This window comes from Linderina pennispora, assembly GCF_002104995.1.
Source record: "Linderina pennispora strain ATCC 12442 chromosome Unknown DL89scaffold_15, whole genome shotgun sequence".
Taxonomy (NCBI): domain Eukaryota; kingdom Fungi; phylum Kickxellomycota; class Kickxellomycetes; order Kickxellales; family Kickxellaceae; genus Linderina; species Linderina pennispora.
This window is the reverse complement of record NW_024468263.1, coordinates 325343-341659: the sequence shown is the minus strand read 5'-3', so window position 1 is coordinate 341659 and position 16317 is coordinate 325343. Positions and strand designations below refer to the sequence as shown.

The 16317-nt window shown below is 54.3% G+C and overlaps 9 protein-coding genes across 9 annotated transcripts; 5 read left to right on the top strand and 4 right to left on the bottom strand.

The window, feature by feature from the left end:
* Positions 1–772: 772 nt before the first annotated feature.
* On the top strand, positions 773–1777 carry DL89DRAFT_324982 (uncharacterized protein). The gene has a single exon (XM_040891501.1). It carries the CDS (start codon positions 880–882, stop codon positions 1282–1284), a length of 405 nt encoding a protein of 134 aa, XP_040740571.1. The 5' UTR covers positions 773–879; the 3' UTR covers positions 1285–1777.
* Positions 1778–2430: 653 nt separating this feature from the next.
* DL89DRAFT_270119 (riboflavin synthase domain-like protein) lies at positions 2431–4429 on the top strand (the record flags this gene model as incomplete). Its single annotated transcript, XM_040888570.1, is given in 11 exon segments — positions 2431–2524; positions 2626–2749; positions 2785–2920; positions 2968–3062; positions 3085–3256; positions 3316–3371; positions 3410–3560; positions 3681–3924; positions 3950–4025; positions 4045–4186; positions 4206–4429. Coding segments are annotated over 11 exon segments (1425 nt in total), but the record flags the coding sequence as incomplete, so codon positions are not given.
* A 268-nt stretch (positions 4430–4697) lies between these two features.
* DL89DRAFT_275861 (LETM1-domain-containing protein) lies at positions 4698–6272 on the top strand (the record flags this gene model as incomplete). The annotated part of the gene is made up of 3 exons (XM_040889364.1): positions 4698–4764; positions 5043–5047; positions 5076–6272. The coding sequence occupies 3 exons, from the start codon at positions 4698–4700 to the stop codon at positions 6270–6272; spliced, it is 1269 nt and encodes a 422-aa protein (XP_040740569.1).
* Positions 6273–6429: 157 nt separating this feature from the next.
* On the top strand, positions 6430–7796 carry DL89DRAFT_65267 (uncharacterized protein). The gene has a single exon (XM_040891945.1). The coding sequence runs from the start codon at positions 6587–6589 to the stop codon at positions 7622–7624; it is 1038 nt and encodes a 345-aa protein (XP_040740568.1). The 5' UTR covers positions 6430–6586; the 3' UTR covers positions 7625–7796.
* A 423-nt stretch (positions 7797–8219) lies between these two features.
* Positions 8220–9669, top strand: DL89DRAFT_324979 (uncharacterized protein; the record flags this gene model as incomplete). The annotated part of the gene is made up of 3 exons (XM_040891500.1): positions 8220–8963; positions 8992–9063; positions 9100–9669. 3 exons carry the CDS (start codon positions 8220–8222, stop codon positions 9667–9669), a joined length of 1386 nt encoding a protein of 461 aa, XP_040740567.1.
* On the bottom strand, positions 9661–10690 carry DL89DRAFT_270115 (uncharacterized protein). Its single transcript, XM_040888569.1, has one exon. The coding sequence runs from the start codon at positions 10651–10653 to the stop codon at positions 9715–9717; it is 939 nt and encodes a 312-aa protein (XP_040740566.1). The 5' UTR covers positions 10654–10690; the 3' UTR covers positions 9661–9714.
* Positions 10691–10747: 57 nt separating this feature from the next.
* Positions 10748–12481, bottom strand: DL89DRAFT_306181 (uncharacterized protein; the record flags this gene model as incomplete). Its single annotated transcript, XM_040890900.1, has 2 exons — positions 10748–11958; positions 11984–12481. 2 exons carry the CDS (start codon positions 12479–12481, stop codon positions 10906–10908), a joined length of 1551 nt encoding a protein of 516 aa, XP_040740565.1. The 3' UTR covers positions 10748–10905.
* Positions 12482–13260: 779 nt separating this feature from the next.
* DL89DRAFT_270114 (uncharacterized protein) lies at positions 13261–15379 on the bottom strand. Its single transcript, XM_040888568.1, has 4 exons — positions 15069–15379; positions 13771–14957; positions 13467–13660; positions 13261–13441 (listed from the first exon to the last, which is right to left on the bottom strand). The coding sequence occupies exons 1-4, from the start codon at positions 15080–15082 to the stop codon at positions 13346–13348; spliced, it is 1491 nt and encodes a 496-aa protein (XP_040740564.1). The 5' UTR covers positions 15083–15379; the 3' UTR covers positions 13261–13345.
* Positions 15380–15410: 31 nt separating this feature from the next.
* Positions 15411–16247, bottom strand: DL89DRAFT_270113 (uncharacterized protein). Its single transcript, XM_040888567.1, has one exon. It carries the CDS (start codon positions 16184–16186, stop codon positions 15710–15712), a length of 477 nt encoding a protein of 158 aa, XP_040740563.1. The 5' UTR covers positions 16187–16247; the 3' UTR covers positions 15411–15709.
* Positions 16248–16317: the final 70 nt, after the last annotated feature.

Below are 16317 nucleotides of genomic sequence, written 5' to 3'. Positions count from 1 at the left end.
CCCAGCACCAGATATTAGGGAAAAGTGACTGGAACTCCAAAAAAGGAGCCAAGTGCATTGTAGTAAGACAGGCTTGCCAGCGACTTTACACGTCGCATTGCTTTGGCACTATTTTTGTGACATTGGGTTGTTAGCTGCAGCCTCTTTTCCCGCTTGAATGATTGTTGGAATTCAGCCACTTTTCTTCCTGTACATCTTCCGCTGCATGGTGGAAGCATAAAGCCACCAAAAACAGAAACAAAACATAGCGGAATGTATAGATTTATGAGGATTCGTGAGAGTCCGAGCGCCATCATGTGTGGATTTCTATTGTATTCGACCATGTGTTTGTCCTAGAAAAAATAGCGCAGCGTCCAATAGGGTTCCTCTTTTCGGATAGCAAGTAAAGGCTAGCTGTGGACATAGCAAAGTCAAGGTAATGTTTGCTGTATTGATCATTCGACCTATCGCATTTGTGGAGTATATATAACTATCTTGGTAGGTTAGAAATCATATCTCTGTGCGTTTCTTTATCCATGAAATATGCCATAGTCGAATAGCGTGGAAAGGGTTGGCTCCTACATACAATGTTGAAATTGGGTCAGCCAGAGAGTGATTGTTTTGGCTTCCACTCACACGCCATGAGGACATGTAGAGAATAGTGCATGCTGCTGTGTGAATGGGCTCACACGGCAAATTTCCGCACCAGACCCTCTGAGCGACTGCGTCCCTAGGGCATATTAATCTCTTTTCGAGCCGAAGCGAATGCAGCCTAGCACTTCAACTATACAGACATCAGTCTACCTATTGACATATTCTCTCATCCTACTATGCTTTCAGCCTGTCCAGTTAACCACGAGCCATTGGCTTTATCCAAGCTTAAGGATTCCTATCCTACTGATGCGGATTTCTTCGTCATACGTCGTCGAGAAGGGCAAACAGCCCGATAAGGATGGCTTTGTTGTCCAGGTCTCCGCTACGGACACCGATTTGACACTACTTCGCAGCAATGTCGCCAGACGCTCTTCCGAAATCGATACTATCCCTGACGCAGTTGCATTTGAGGACAGCGAAGGGAATGCAGTTGTTTCTGTTGACCAAGTCCAGCGCAACAGGGTGATTTATCTTGCCCAGCCAATATCTGGTCGAGAAGTGACATATGTCCCAGGCTCTCCAGTTGTTGGGATTGCATTGATGATCATGGACGACATGCGTGGGCGGTACGTCGACATTTTCGACAAGTACGATGACACCTTCTCATTCCACATGTTTGGAACAAAGGGAATCATTACCAGAGATCCCTGATGTGACGAACGTGATGATTGACGACGGTGAATACTTTGAAAAGTCGATGCGCTTTCCATGGTCTGAACTGCATGAGCTGTCTGGAAATGGGCTATTCACCTCGTCCATCAGGACCATCCGGGACTGGAAATTGGCACACCGCTTAGCTTGTTCCTGCATTCTCCGCCAGCGCCAATGAGGCTTGCATGGGTCACAGATGATGGAGAATCTCTGAGCAAGGCCTGCAAATGGCTCGACAGCCGTATTGGCAAGCCATTTCGATATGGTGGATTTTACTACTAGTATCACATTCCAGATGATCGGTAATATCGGATTCTCTTACGACTTCAATCCTACTTGACCCAGCTGGCACTGGTCAGCACTCGTTCACTGAGGGCATGGACTATTGTCTTCAGCAGATGAACGTTCGGTTTTTCCGTACGTCGCTCTGGAAATATTTGCCCATCGCTGCCAACCGCATGTTCGCTGAGCACATACGCAATATGAAGGCCACAGTACAGCAAGTCATCGATGAGCGCCGCAACTCACCGGAGGCAGCCAGCATGAAAAGGGATTTGCTTGGCTTTATGCTTAATGCGCGCGCGCCTGACGAGGATGGCAACCTGGTTGGGCTTAGCGACCAGGCTGATCCAAGATGAGATTCTTACCTTCGGAATTGCAGGCACAGAGACAAGCAGTTCAACTATTGCCTTTTGTACTGCAGCTCTTGGACAAGCACCGCGACGTTCAGCATCGGGCGCTACAAGAACTCGCTGCCGCCGGGATCACTGCTGACACATCACCGACAATCCAGCAAACCAACAAGCTGACCTACCTGACACAGATTATCTACGAGACACTGCGCCATGTTTCCACCGGTGTCCGGGCTGCTTCGTATATGCAAGAAAGACTGCATTTTGCCTGGTGGCCTCATTATGCGCAAGGGTGATGTCCCACTGATTAGTGTATGGAGTCTTCAGAGGAACCCCAAGTCATTCCCGAACCCGACTGTGTTTGACCCAGACCGCTTTTCGCCTGAGAATATCAAGAACATCAAGCCTGGTGCATGGATTCCTTTTTCGACAGGAGATCGCGCATGCCTGGGTCGCCAGTTCGCAATGATGGAGATACGAGCTGTGCTAGCTCGCTTGCTGTCGAGATACGAGTTTCCATGATGTTGGTGATGGCGAGCTCCGGTATCACCCGACTAAGCTTACCACAAGTCCGATGGATCTCTTCATGACTGTCCAGAAGCGCACGAGTCTTCCCAGATGCCGACACTCCATTGGCAGCAGACGCTGCTAGTGTCAATGGCAATCATACCGTCGAACATGCCGTTCTGCACCCACTTACTCACACCAGTCTCTGCTGACAGGCTGCCGCGTACATTTGTTGTGTACGGATCAAACATGGGTACCAGCGATGACTATGCGACGCAGATGGCCGAGCAGCTGAAGCGCATGGGGTTTGCTGACATTACTCTAGTGTCGCTGAATGACTGGGACTTTTGCTTCAATGCAGTCTGCCGATGGCAGGCGCTCCTCTGGTTGTGGCTATTACCAGTACGTACAACGGAATGCCACCTGACAACGCCAGAAACTTTGCCAAGCTGCTCGACCAGGAGACCCGCGCCGACATCCTCAAGGACGTCGACTTTGTACTGTTTGGCTTGCTGGCAACTCGCTCTGGCATACGTTCCTGAAGTTCCCGCGCCATCTGTACCAGCGTCTTGATGAGCTTGGTGCCACGCCACTGACGGAGTTTACAGCGGGAGATTCCAACGACGATCTCGACGACGAGTTCATGAAGTGGTCACTCCAGGTCGGGAATGATTCTGACTGATCACTACGGCTCCAGTGTCGATGCCTACATTGATGTTGCCACGGACAAGTCGCTGTCGTACTCGCTAAAGTACGTTGACAACAGCCCTGCTGCCCCGTTCAGATTGTCGCTGGAGAACGCATCAGTCAAAGTCAACCGCGAGCTGCAGGACGTCGAAAGGAGCGGTCGCAGCACTCGGACATATCGAGATCACTCTGGATGACACATCAGGATATCTCGTACACGACTGGCGACCACCTCAATATCTACCCAGTCAACGCGCCAAGGTGTTGTGCGTGAGGTTTCCGCGATCCTAGAGTTCGAGTCTGGATACAGTATTCGAGCTGGAGCAGGTGTCGGACGCTTCGCGCTTTGCCCGCTCTGCTGCAGCAGCTTATCTATGGCCACGCATGCACCGTCGGCTGATGCCTCTCCAATATGTCTGTGACTGGAAGGAAGCACCTTCACGCGAGCTGGTTGTTGCGCTGAGTCGAGGACCTTCAGGCAATGAGCCTGACCTATGATTCGCTACGCAAGGGCTGCTGAAGACGTCAACACGCTAGGCAAGCAGTCGGCTGGCTGGAGTGCATTCACAGGCACAGAACCGCACTGTTCTGGATGTGCTGCGCACGTATGCACCGCTGGTGCGCCAGATTCCATTTGCAACGCTGCTTCACTTTGTGTCGGCCATGGATCCCCGGCGGTACTCGATCGCCAGCTGCCAGTCGGTTGTTGGCAATGAAGTCCACATCTCAGCTGCCATTGTCAACGATACCGTCAATGGCCGTTCCTACGGTGGTCTGGCAACCGAGTATCTGGCATCGTTGGAGGCGGGTGCTCGTGTGATCTGTGTCACATCTCCCAGCGCAAGACGTGTTCCACCTGCCACCTTCATCGGATGTGCCTGTGGTGTTCGTCAGCGCCGGTACTGGAGTTGCTCCGTTCCGCGGATTCCTGCAGGCAGATGAAGCTTGCTGGCATTGGCGATGCTGCCATGTACTTTGGCTGCCGCAGCCCCGAGTACGACTACCTGTACAAGGACGAGCTCGAGCAGTATGTCCAAGACGGCACGCTGTCCAAGCTGCAGACAGCATTCTCGCGGGTCGGTGATGAGTCGCAAGTATGTGCAGCACCACGTTTCCCAGGATGGGCCAAGATCTGGTCGCATCTGCAGAAGCGGTGGGCGCATCTACGTCTGCGGATCGGCTGATAAGCTGGGCAAGAGTATGAGTGCAGCCATGGCTTCGGATGTTTGAAGAGCATGGCGGCCTATCTGCCGACGAGGCGAGCACGTACCTTTCCGACCTGATCTCCGAATGGTCGCTACGCCCAGGATATCTGGTAGCCTTTTTAGTATCCGCTGATTACTGGTATATCGCAGTGATATAATTGACCTCGGCGATCGGCCCAGAAGCAAACCGGGGAAATTTGCGGCGATGTGTTCGATTGGCCGTAGTGATTACTGTAACGGCCTTTTACAAGGAAATGCTTGGCGCTTGGATTTAAAGCCAGGCTTGATCTTCGTACCGACCTCCATCCCAGTCCGCAAACAAACTTTTTCTTTCCTGACCTCAGCTTTTTTCCATTTACATTCACACATTTAGTAGATAACAATGCTAGCTGTGCAAAAGCAGTCCTTGTCACTCGCGGCCAAGCCGCTGGTTCTTCGTGCCGGCACAGGTAAGGAACCACTCTAGAACCGCTGTGATAAGCAGTCTCTTTTTTTTTTTTTTCGAATTCAGTACAGGGAATTTCGATATTAACCAATTCAAGAGTAGTTGGGCTGTCGTTCGTTGCGAAACGGTCACTTTCAGTAGCTGCCCGATCAGTGGTCCCGCAGCACAGTGCGGCGCGGCGGATCCGCCAACAGCACCAGGACGCTGCCTGTGCTTTCCCAGCCAGCTCTCCCACGCGCACTGTTTTTCCAGACGGGTTTTCTATCGACGCAACGCGGGCAGGGGTCGTATGCGGGGAAGATTTTGCGCGCGGAGGAGAAGCCGGTGGTGAAGGCCACGGAGCCAGCGAAGAAGAAGACGCTTATGGAGAAGATCAAGCACGAGGCGCTGCACTACTGGCACGGGACGAAGCTGTTTGCAAAGGAGATGAAGCTGTCGTCGAAGCTGGTGACCAAGGTGGCGTGGGGCGGGACGCTGACACGGCGTGAGCAGCGGCAGCTGCGGCGGACGTTCAGCGACACGGTGCGGCTGGTGCCGTTCCTGATGTTTGTGATTATTCCGTTTGCCGAGCTGCTGCTGCCGGTGGCCCTGAAGCTGTTCCCGGGGATGCTGCCGAGCACATACGAGGACAAGGCGTCGATGGAGAAGAAGCGGGAGAAGACGCAGCGCGTGCGCAACGAGCTGACGCGGTACCTGAAGGAGACGCTGGCGGAGCAGTCCAAGGTGCAGCAGCGGCTGGCACAGGAGGGCAGCGAGGAGACGGGCGAGTTCCTGGCGCGCATGCGGTCGAGCGGCGAGCAGGTGTCGACAAGCGATCTGCTCAAGGTCGCACATGTGTTTGAGGACGAGCTGACGCTGGACAACCTGTCGCGGCCGCAGCTGGTGTCGATCGCGCGGTTTGTGGGCGTCAATGCGTTCGGTACCGACAACTACCTGAAGTACCAGATCAACAACCGCATGCGGTACATTCGCGCGGACGACAAGATGATCAAGGCTGAGACAATCGAGTCGCTGTCGGTGCCGGAGCTGCAGTCGGCATGCCAGACACGTGGAATCCGCATCCTGGGCGTGTCTCCGGCCCGCATGCGCGAGGAGCTGGCGCAGTGGCTGGAGCTGCACCTGGATCACAACATCCCGGCGACTCTGCTGATTCTGTCGCGGATCATCACCGCCGGCGAGCCCGAGTCGCAAAAGTTCAGCGCCGAGGCCCTGCAGGCTACCATCACCTCGCTGCCTGACAATCTTGTGAACGAGGCGACGCTGCGTCTGGCGGAGGTCAGCGGCACTGCGACCAAGAAGCAGAAGCTCGAGGTGCTTGAGGAGCAGGAGGAGCTGATTGAGGACGAGGATGTGCAGGAGAAGAAGAAGCAGCAGCAGGACAAGAAGGAGGAGGAGGAGGCCAAGGCCGTGGAGGAGCCGAAGGCGGAGGCGGCGGAGGCGCCCAAGGCTGAAGAGGGGGCTGCCAAGGCCGAGTCGAGCGAAGCCAAGCCCAAGGACTCGGGAAGCAATTAGACATCACGTGCATCTGCCGCGTTTTTGAAAATACACATTTTTCTCGGAGTATGCTGATGGGATGTCGGTGCTGCAGCAGCTAGTGCAACGCCCACGCCTAAGCGACACTCTTCAATCTCGGGCAGCTCCAGCTACTGCCTCAAAAATGTGCCGGACAAGCCTTCCGCAGTGCACAGGCACCAAGGGGGCTGTAATCTATATTCTTTAGCTCAGGGGAAGAGGTGCACCAGGTTTTTCTTTGCTGTGCGTTTTCCGCAAGCGACGCACTTTTTGTACTGGCCCTTGAACGCGTCATAGCAGGAATTGCAGAGCACATGTCCGCAGGACGGCGCCCAGATCGGATCCTGTGCATACAGAGCGTCCTTGCATTCGACACAGACGATCTGGCTGGAATCGCACGTGACAAGGTCCATGTCGGCATCGCGGAAGTTGGGCTCGGGCACTGCCCTCGTGTATTCCGGCAGCTTGGCCAGATCGAGCTGCAGCGAGTTCAGCTTCAGCGGCTGCATCTCCCGGCCACGCCTGCTGCTGGGCTGCGCTGGAGGAGCGTTGGCCTCGATGAACGAAATAATATCCGCCATGTCGTCACCGTCAAAAAAGTCGAACGGCGACGGCCCAATGTCATGATTGCCCGCAAAATGGTGGATCTGGAGGCCCGGATGGAACGGGAATATCGGCAGGTTCTCGCTGGCAAACCGCGCAGCCATCGCTCTGGTCATGTACCGCCGCGCCTGGTCCTCATACGCCTCCTCCTCGTCAGTCATGTCCCCGCGTGCCTGCCTGGCCTGCTCCGCATACCGCCCCGCGCTTTCCTCAAACATCGAGTCATCGACAGCCTCCACATCAATCGCTCCGTCCTCGGTCTCCTCGCCCACAGTGGCTGCCCGCGGCCGGTACCGCTCGGGCGCGCGGCTCCAGGTACGGCTCTGTCTTGGCAACGGCTGTGCACGGATTGGCCGGATTCCTGTCTCTCCTTCGGGCCCGTTATTACGCTGAGCGTCTGTCCAGAGCCGCGGTCGCCGCCGTGCCGAGTCGATGCGCAACACATGCCGCAGAGAATTGACCCGCTGAAAGTCACGGTTCTCGCCCTCCTGTCTACCCTGTATTGGTGGCAGCCGGTTGTGCCCCACCAGTACCTGTGGCGGCCTCCGCATGCCGGCTCGAGTGGTGTGCGTAGACGCCGACGACTGGTAGAGACGGCTGACCATGTTCTGTGGGGCCACCCAGGACGCAAACGACCGGTGCGCTTCAGGATGTCGCTGCTGGCTGGAACCCAAGTGCCTCAATGGTCGCCCATTCCGACCATTCTGTGCTGCAGTGCTTGGAAGCGGCGCAGTTTCGTCGTCGCTTGAGAGCAGCACAATGTTTTCAGCTGCATTGGGCCGCTCTGGGGCGAATTTGTCAGGTCGACTACAGGCGTTGCTGGTCCTTCCATTAGGCCAGTTTTGGTACAAGGTGCGTAGCTAGGAGGGTAGAAATTACAGAGCTTTAGGTGTATATGAAACAATAAAGGCGGTTGTATAGTCGTGAAGGCAGGGTGGGCTTGCTCTGCCCTAGAAGAGAATAGAGTATGCTGGGAAACAAGGGCCGTGCTGCGTGGCTAGGGGTGATTTCATCAGGTGATCGTGCATCACCACCAGCAACAGCATCTCGATCGCTGATCGGCACATTTCCCTTTGCGCTTTGCTGATAAGCTCAATGCGGCTTTTGCCGGATCCCTGGAAGCCACACTACTGCGGCCAGTGCTGGCCCGCTCTCCAAAGCTGCCCCTTTGGAATTCCGAGCCCTAGGCTGGTTAGGGATAATCGGATGTTCATGTCTGGCCGCAGCAGTAGCACTTTAGCATACAGACCACTGCGCTTTCCTTATAAGACAGGCCTGAGACTTTGTATCCTTTCATCATACCACGCCTGCACCCAATACTGCGCTATTCTCTGCCATCTGACTATGGACTTTTTGCTTGCAAACATCGAATCAAAGACCTACGCCCTCAGCGTGCCGGACGAATCCTTCTCGTACGTCAACATCCGCCATGTGAATTTCTACGCTAATACTGATGCGGCCTGCAGCTTCATGCCCTCCGACAAGCTCGAGGCGGCGTTCTACAAGACCTTGACACAGTTTCCTCTGCTTGTCGGCGACCTCACGCAGCGCAGCGACAGGCACTTGGAGATTGTCGTAAATAAGGACGATCTCAACATGCCTGGATACCGCGAGTCGCAGTCGGAGGTGGATTTCCGCGATATCAAGTCAGCCCAGTACAACCAAAAAACCTGGCCCAGTGATCTGGAGACAGTGGGCAAAGTCCCGTGTCCAGACGCAAACTCAGCCCGCATCAAGCTTGCAGACATCCATGTCGTGCGCATGAAGAACAACACTGGCCTTATTATCTCTACAGCCTTCGTCCATGCCACCACCGACGGCTATGGCTGCTTCGAGTTCCTCAACCGCTGGGCCGAAGAGACCCGCGCTCTTATTACTGGCGAGCCGGCAAGGCACTGGGTGTTCTGCTTTGACCGCTCTGCGATCCGCAGCCATTTGCCTGCCGAGCGTGCACCGATCAGCGACATGACCCGCAACACGTACACAGACAAGTCGTGGTTTGCTGACTTTCTGACCTGGCTCTCGCCAATCTCGCGAGGCAAGCTGATGAGCTATTTGGCAGGGCATGGCTCCTATGGAAGGATGCCTGTTCCGAGTCAACTACGATAGGCTTGAGGAGCTCCGCTACCATCTGCTTGAGCACGTGCCATATGGAACTCGGATCTCTGACAATGACCTGCTCTCAGCAGTTCTCTATAAGGTGACTACGCAAGCGAACATACAGAGTTCAGATGGGGAACCGGGATGGCTGGCACGCACCATCAGCCGTGCTATGGGCATCAGGAACGAGCATTGCCTGGGGATCCCCTGTGATATCCGTCACCGCCTCGACATGACCGATATCAACTATATTGGCAATCCCATGTACCATGTATACTTTTCGAAGCCAATCGATTATGCTGGTACGCCAACCACACCAACGTCGCTAGGTGACATTGCTGCCATGGTGCGCAAGATTGTATCGGAGGCGACCCCGCCGCGTATTGGCACCCTGTACGATGTGCTGGAAACAGAGGACATTAGTCTGGGCAACTTTAGTGCCAATCTGATGTCATTCAAGATGGTCACTGGTATATCGAACCAGATCCGGTTCAAGTTTTACGAAGCTGATTTCGGCAGCGGCGTGCAGAGCTTTGCCACCGTCATGCCTGATTTCGGCGAAGGCACGGTCATCTTTTTGCCATCACCCCCGCCCAGCCGTGACATTCTCGTCAACCTGACCGTCTCACCGCAAGTCAAGGAATGCATCTTGAAGGACAGGTTCTGGATGCAGCTTGCCGAATTTGTTTACTAGCAAACATTTATTCAACAGCTAATGACAGCATCGGGCCACTGGCTTTCACAGAGGAACCTGCGACGAAATCTGAGACATCCCGTCGGGACCGATCTTGGTCTTGCGAGATGGAATGGCGCAGTTGACGATTTTGTACACCTCAATAATCTCCTTCCACGACGCATACTCCAGGCTAAAGATCAGCTGCCGCTTGGAAAGCCCCTGCTCATAGTCGTTCTGCTGTGGCGGCTCGCACGCCTCTATCATGGGCTGGCCCGACTGGTCGTCGATAAAGGCCTTGCCGTCGCGAATAAGAAACGACACATAGAATATGTTCTCCACTGACTGCGCAAACGACTGTGGGTTGATGACCAGCTTGAACAGATTAATGGGCCCAACCTCGGTCAAGATCTTGTGCACCTTGCGCACCAGCTTTGTCGTCTGGTTCTCCTGCTTCTTGATGTCTCCGGCCTCCATAGTTTCAATGCTCGCCACCTGTGACTGGTCGGCCCGCCCATTTCGACGCCCGCGCTGCTGCACTGTGCGCTTCCTGTGCTTAACCTCAGCCATCAGCGGCCCGTAAATATAGCTGAACCGCGGGGCTTTGCGTGTGAACTTGGCAGCAACCTCGCCTAGTTTCGCCCAATCTGGCTGCTTGCCGGTCATCTGCTGCATGTCAGCGTCGGTGCCGTACAATGTCTCGCGCAGTTTTTCGACATACTCGAGCGAGTCGAATGCGGCGCTGTCGATGCGCATTTGATGTGCCTTCTGCGCGCTGATGTCAGCAGACAGGATCAGGAATTGCGAGTCCAGGACGCCCTCGCTGGTGCTGTTGACTGTGCCGAATAGCATATTGGCCCGCTCCAGGTCCTGCAGTAGAAGGTCCGTATTACCTTCAAGGTACTCTTTCTTGCGCGCAGTTGCACTGGTCAGTAGATTGCGGTAATCTTGCCGCAGCAGCCGACGTTGGGCTATTGCCTCGCTATCGTCTATGTCAACATCCATTATTCTGATACAATTTGTGTGTTCGAGAAAAGTGCGCGTTTGATTCCAACAGCTTGAGCTGCAATTTTCAACTATTGATTGATAAACACTACATGTGATACATTAAGGAAATGGGTTGGGCCATGGATTTCTGGTAATTCATATATAGCAGCTATGCCATATAGAAATTGGGTTAACCGCATCATATTTCTCTAATTAGTTTTCAAAACAGCGTGTGGAAAGTATCCCTAAAGATCACAATTGGCCTGTCTGTCAAGCCACTAAAGCGGAGGATGGGTTGGGCAGGAGATCAGGGAGAACAGGTGCACCATCGATGTCGTAGCTGGGCCTTCCAACCACGTTACCGCTAGTTGGAATACCCTGGATGTGGCACTGGTCCAGAACAGACTGCGGGACCTTCAGTGTCCTCTGCATGACATCGGGCGCAGTGACAAACACGCTACGAAGGTTGGGTGTATGCCAATCCAGGTGGCAGTGGAAGAGCCAGGCGCCTGGGTTATCCGCACGGAAGCGAATCACCACATATGTGAATGGGGTCACAAAGACAGTGTCACGGAGAAGAGGTGAGAAGCCATGGCTGGGGACAGTGCGGCGGGTGGTTCCAGCGGTATCATTGACCTGACCGCGCTCGATAACCTGGAACATGTGGCCGTGAAGGTGGAACATGTGTGGGGCATTGGACGTGCTAAATATGACGATCTCGACGACCTCATCCAGCTGGAAGACCTCGGTATTGGTCTGCGGGCCATAGATGAGCGGGTTTCTGGCCATCTCGCCCATGGTCAAGGCACTGAAAATTGCTGGGACCTTGGGGTCGCGGTATTCAATGAGATCAAAAGTATCGTAGACAACAGCAGCTGAGGTGTACCCCAGGGTCGCGTTCTTGAAAAGCGAACGATCGGGCTTAAGCGCTGGCAGATAGTCAAGTGACTCGGTAGTGAGTTCATCGAACTCCTCTGACAGGACCTGGGTGGTCGGAACTAGCGGCGCCTTGGCGTCGTACTCAACAGTACCGTTATAGATAGACGGCAAGGATCCAGGAATTACCGGAGCACGGGGAGTAACCATGCTGACATGATAGGAATAGTTTCTGTCCTTGGTTTCCTTGGCCTTGACCAGCACCGAGGCACGCTCGCCAGGAGTCATACGAATAGTCCTCAGAGTCTTAGGTTTCGTGCGGGCACCGTCGATTTCATACAGTATCAGCTCGTGGTCATCGATAGAAAACTCCATGGCTGGGAAGCCGGTCATCGGGACAAGGCGGATGCGGTAGGTCTTTCCAGGCTCGAATCTGATCGGCTTTGTCTGATTCCCCATTGAAACCATTGACTAGACCATGGGGCGGCGGATCAAGGGGCAGACCAGTTTGGCGGGGCTGCAGCAAGAAATCCAGTGACTGCTGGATGGTCCACGGCGACCAGTCCTCAAGCGTAAACAGGTACTCGCCATCGTAGTCCCCGGATTCGGCTGGATCACGAATGATGAGGGGCGTGCGGAGTCCGTCAAAGTTCTGCCCGGCTGTGTGTCCATGGATCCAGTATGTTCCTGACTGCTTCAGGGGGATTTCATACGTAAAGTTGCTTCCTGGAGCAATTGAGCACTCTGTGATCATGGAGGGGCCGTCATAATAGTTGGTGCCGCGCTGAAAGATGCCATGAGCATGCAGAGAAGTGGGCACATCGAGCGAGTTGTGAACGTTGAGAACAAGTAAATCACCTATTTCAGCTTCGACAACAGGCAGAGGGAACTTTCCGTTGACAGTGATGCCACGCTTAGGCGCCTGGTCCAGGCCACGGCTGGTAGTGAGATAAGCAAATGTCCCAGTCATGGACAACTTGTTTGGCCTGTGCAGCACAAGCAGCAGCAGCAGCGAAAAGGACAATGCTGTTTGAAATACGCATTACAGGAATGATGAGATGAATGAAGTAGACGAATGAAAGTGTGGGTCTGAGATGCGTTGAAATAAGAATGCATGTCAGATGTCTGCTGCTTTATATACCCTATCTCGGGCCCAGCCCATGCCTTGCAGAATTCTGGTGGCATGCTTAGAACAATTGAAAACACAAAAAGGCAGAGGGAGAAATGGCACGATAGATTGCACCAAGGAACTCATCGCCACGCTGCATTGGTTTGGTTGAGATTAGAATTGTGCTTCGGTCTGCATCAATGTGGTTGGCATTTCTTGTGTCCAATGGTGTTGGGCACATCATGCTTATCGCATTCACAAATGTCTTGTACTCAACATTTTCCACTACTGGCTGCAGACAACAGTCGGCAACTCCGCCAAATGACTACGCCTGATGCCGCTAGACTGTGTATCAGGTGTCTGCATCACATATACCGTGCCATTCTTTTTTAGCTGACAATTGGTCCCAACATACTCAATACAAGCACAATGCATCAGCAGAAATGGCAAGAGACAGACAACAAAATGGACAATGCACATATCTAAATGGCAGAATTGTCAGCAGCTCTATCATATTATAGTATGTTGGTTGATGGCTCACCCAAATGGAATCAGTCTGCAGCAGAGATCTGCGCATTTGAGGAGCTAATACCTTCGTGTGGTACATGGTACATATACTCAATACGTTAATAGATTATTTGTGATGCTGCTATTTATTGCCATTTGTATCACATCTGCAATCACTAATCAACAATGTGTGCGTCTATTGTAATGAGGCCAGCGCCCTTAGTGAGGAGGGCTGGCTAGGAGTGCAGGAAGGATTGGCGCACCGTCGATGTTGTAGTCATTTCTACCAACCACGTTTCCGCTGGTCGGAATACCCTGGAATGCGGCACTGGTCAAGAACTGACTGCGGGACCCTCAGTGTCCTCTGCATGACATCAGGCGCAGAAACAAATACACTACGGAGATTCGGGCTGTGCCAGTCCATGTGGCAGTGGAAGAGCCACACACCCGGATTGTCGGCGCGGAAGCGAATCACAACATACTGGAATGGACCAAGGAACACAGTATCAGCGGCGAAGAGGCGAGAAGCCATAGCTGGGGACGGTGCGGCGGGTGGTTCCGTTGACATCATGAAGCATGCCACGCTCAATGACCTGGAACGTGTGGCCGTGGAGGTGGAATGGGATGGGGTGCAATCGAGGTACTGAACAGGACTATTTCAATGACCTCGTTGTATTTTAGCACCCTGGCATTTGTCTGTGGGCCGTAGACGAGCGGGTTCTTGGCCTTGTCACCCATGGTCAGTGCGCTGAACAGTGTTGGGACCTTGGGTGCGCGGAACTCAACATAGTCGAAGGTATCGTACAGGACGACGTCTGGCGTGAATCCCCACGTGGCGTTCATGAAGAGTGAGCGGTCGGTCTGGAGCGCTGGCAGGTAGTCGAGCGACTCGGCGGTGAGCTCATCGAACTCCTCAGACGGAATCACAGTGGTGGGAGCCAGCGGCGCCTTGGGGTCGTACTCGACAGTGCCATTGAATGTGAATGGCAGGGCACCAGCGAGCACAGGCGTTCCCGGCGAGTTCATGGTGACATGGTACGAGTAGTTGTTCGACCTTGACCGCTTTGCCTTGACCAGCACCGAGGCGCGCTGTCCAGGGGTAACACGGATGGTCTTCAGCGTCTTGGGCTTTGTGCGCACGCCATCGATTTCGTACAGAATCAGGTCGTGGTCGTCAATGACAAACTCGAGGTTCGGGAAACTGGTCATCGGGAGAAGGCGAATGCGGTAGGTCTTTCCAGGCTCAAATTTGATGGGCTTGGTAAGCGTGCCATTGACTCCGTTGATGAGGCCGTGGGGCGGCGGGTTGAGGGGCAGGCCGGCCAGGTTCGGTTTCAGCAGGAAATCCATTGACTGCTGCATGGTCCATGGCGACCAGTCCTCAAGCACAAACAAGTACTCGTCATCGTAGTCCCAGCGCTCCCGGGGGTCACGGATGATGAGGGGCGTGCGCAGTCCGTCAAAGTTCTGCTCGGCTGTGTGTCCATGGATCCAATGGGTTCCTGACTGCTTCAGGGGGATCTCGTACGTGAAGTTGCTGCCGGGGGCAATTGAGCACTCGGTGAACATGCCAACACCATCGTAGTAGTTGGTGCCATGCTGGTAGATACCATGGGCATGCAGAGAAGTGGGCACGTCGAGCGAGTTGTGGACATTGAGCACCAGAAGGTCACCGACTTCGGCTTCGACAATGGGCAGCGGGAACTTTCCATTGACAGTGATGCCGCGCTTCGGCGCCTGGTCCAGGCCGCGGCTGGTGTTCAAGTAGGTGATGTCCCAGTTGTGGACAACTCGCTTTGCTTGCACTGCGGCAGCAAAAAGGAGAATGCAGCTCGAAAGACGCATTTATAGGTAGTAGGTAATAGGCGGAGATATAGCAGGGAGGAGGGTGGGGATGCAGAGGGATGTTGCAGAAATAATGGACTGCAGGATACCCATGTGCTTTATAAGAGACATTTTTGCTGCACGACAATATGCCTCAGAGAACTGGTCGGACATTGCTCACAGCAGAGCGGCTACGGACGGACATCGGGGGAGCGTGCGAGTCGGGGTTGTGAGGCACCCTTTTGCGTAAGCCGGGGGACAGGGGATCACCAGCTGTTGGCATTCGAGGACAGTCCTCCCAATTTGCGCTGGCATTAGCGAGAGACGCGACACTCGGGAAATCGCGAGAAAAAGGCAGCTTACAAAGACAGCTAGGGTGAAGGAGTTGCCATTATCCTGCATGTACATTGCGGATCATTCATACAGTTGAACTTGCTGTTTTCTTTGCTGTTTTTTTTTGCTGTTTTCTTTGTTGTTTTCTTTGCTGTTTTATTTCGCTGCTTTACGAGCCAGCTTGAGCCAACTAGTTGCGTGCGTATGCGCATCTGTCGTGCATGCAAGGTGATTTCCTGGTTGGTGTTGGGGAGGGCAGTTTTGGCGCTTTCTAAGAAGCTATTCTTGGGCATTAACGCCAGCACAAATCAGGCTGGCATCGCGATTCTGCTATTGCTGAAGGCTTCCACGCATGCAGCAGACGGAGTCGTCCAGCCATACACTGTCGAGTGCAGATTCCCTTAATCGATTTGCCGTGATCACGCGCTAGTGCTGGCACTCGCCGCTGTGATGATGGTGGCTGTGCTTGCCCCTGGGCTTGTGCCTGGGCATGCGCTCGTACTCGTTCGGCCCATCGTCATCAGACTCGCCGCTGCTGCTCTCCGAGTCCGACTCGCCAAACTGCCGCTGCTTCCGGAAAATGCAGCAGACCTTCGACTTCTTCTTCCCCATGTGCTCGTTGTCAACCGTGTCGTCGGTCCACTGCACCCGGTTGCTTGCCGGAGAACGTCGCTCGTGGCCGCGCAGATGCAGGATCCCCTCGGGCGACTCCTCGCGCGAGCTCGTCGATATAACCATTGTGCGCGACCCGTGCGAGGGCGTACCGGGGCCGCCCAGCATGCGTGTGCGGGAGCCTGCCAGGCTGCTGAGGGCGGGGCTGGCGCGCGAACTGGACTCGCTGCTGCTGGCGTGCTCGTTGGCGGCGGTCGGGCGGGTGTTTTGGAGCGTGGCTGGCGACGGCATTCTGGGAATCTTCAACAATTTATGTACAGGAAGGCCTGAAGTGGAAGGTTTGGCAGTGAAGAGTCAAAGAGCAAAAGAGGCTCCCCTGGTTGGTCCCTTGGGCTGCCAGTTGTGGTCACAACGACACGTGA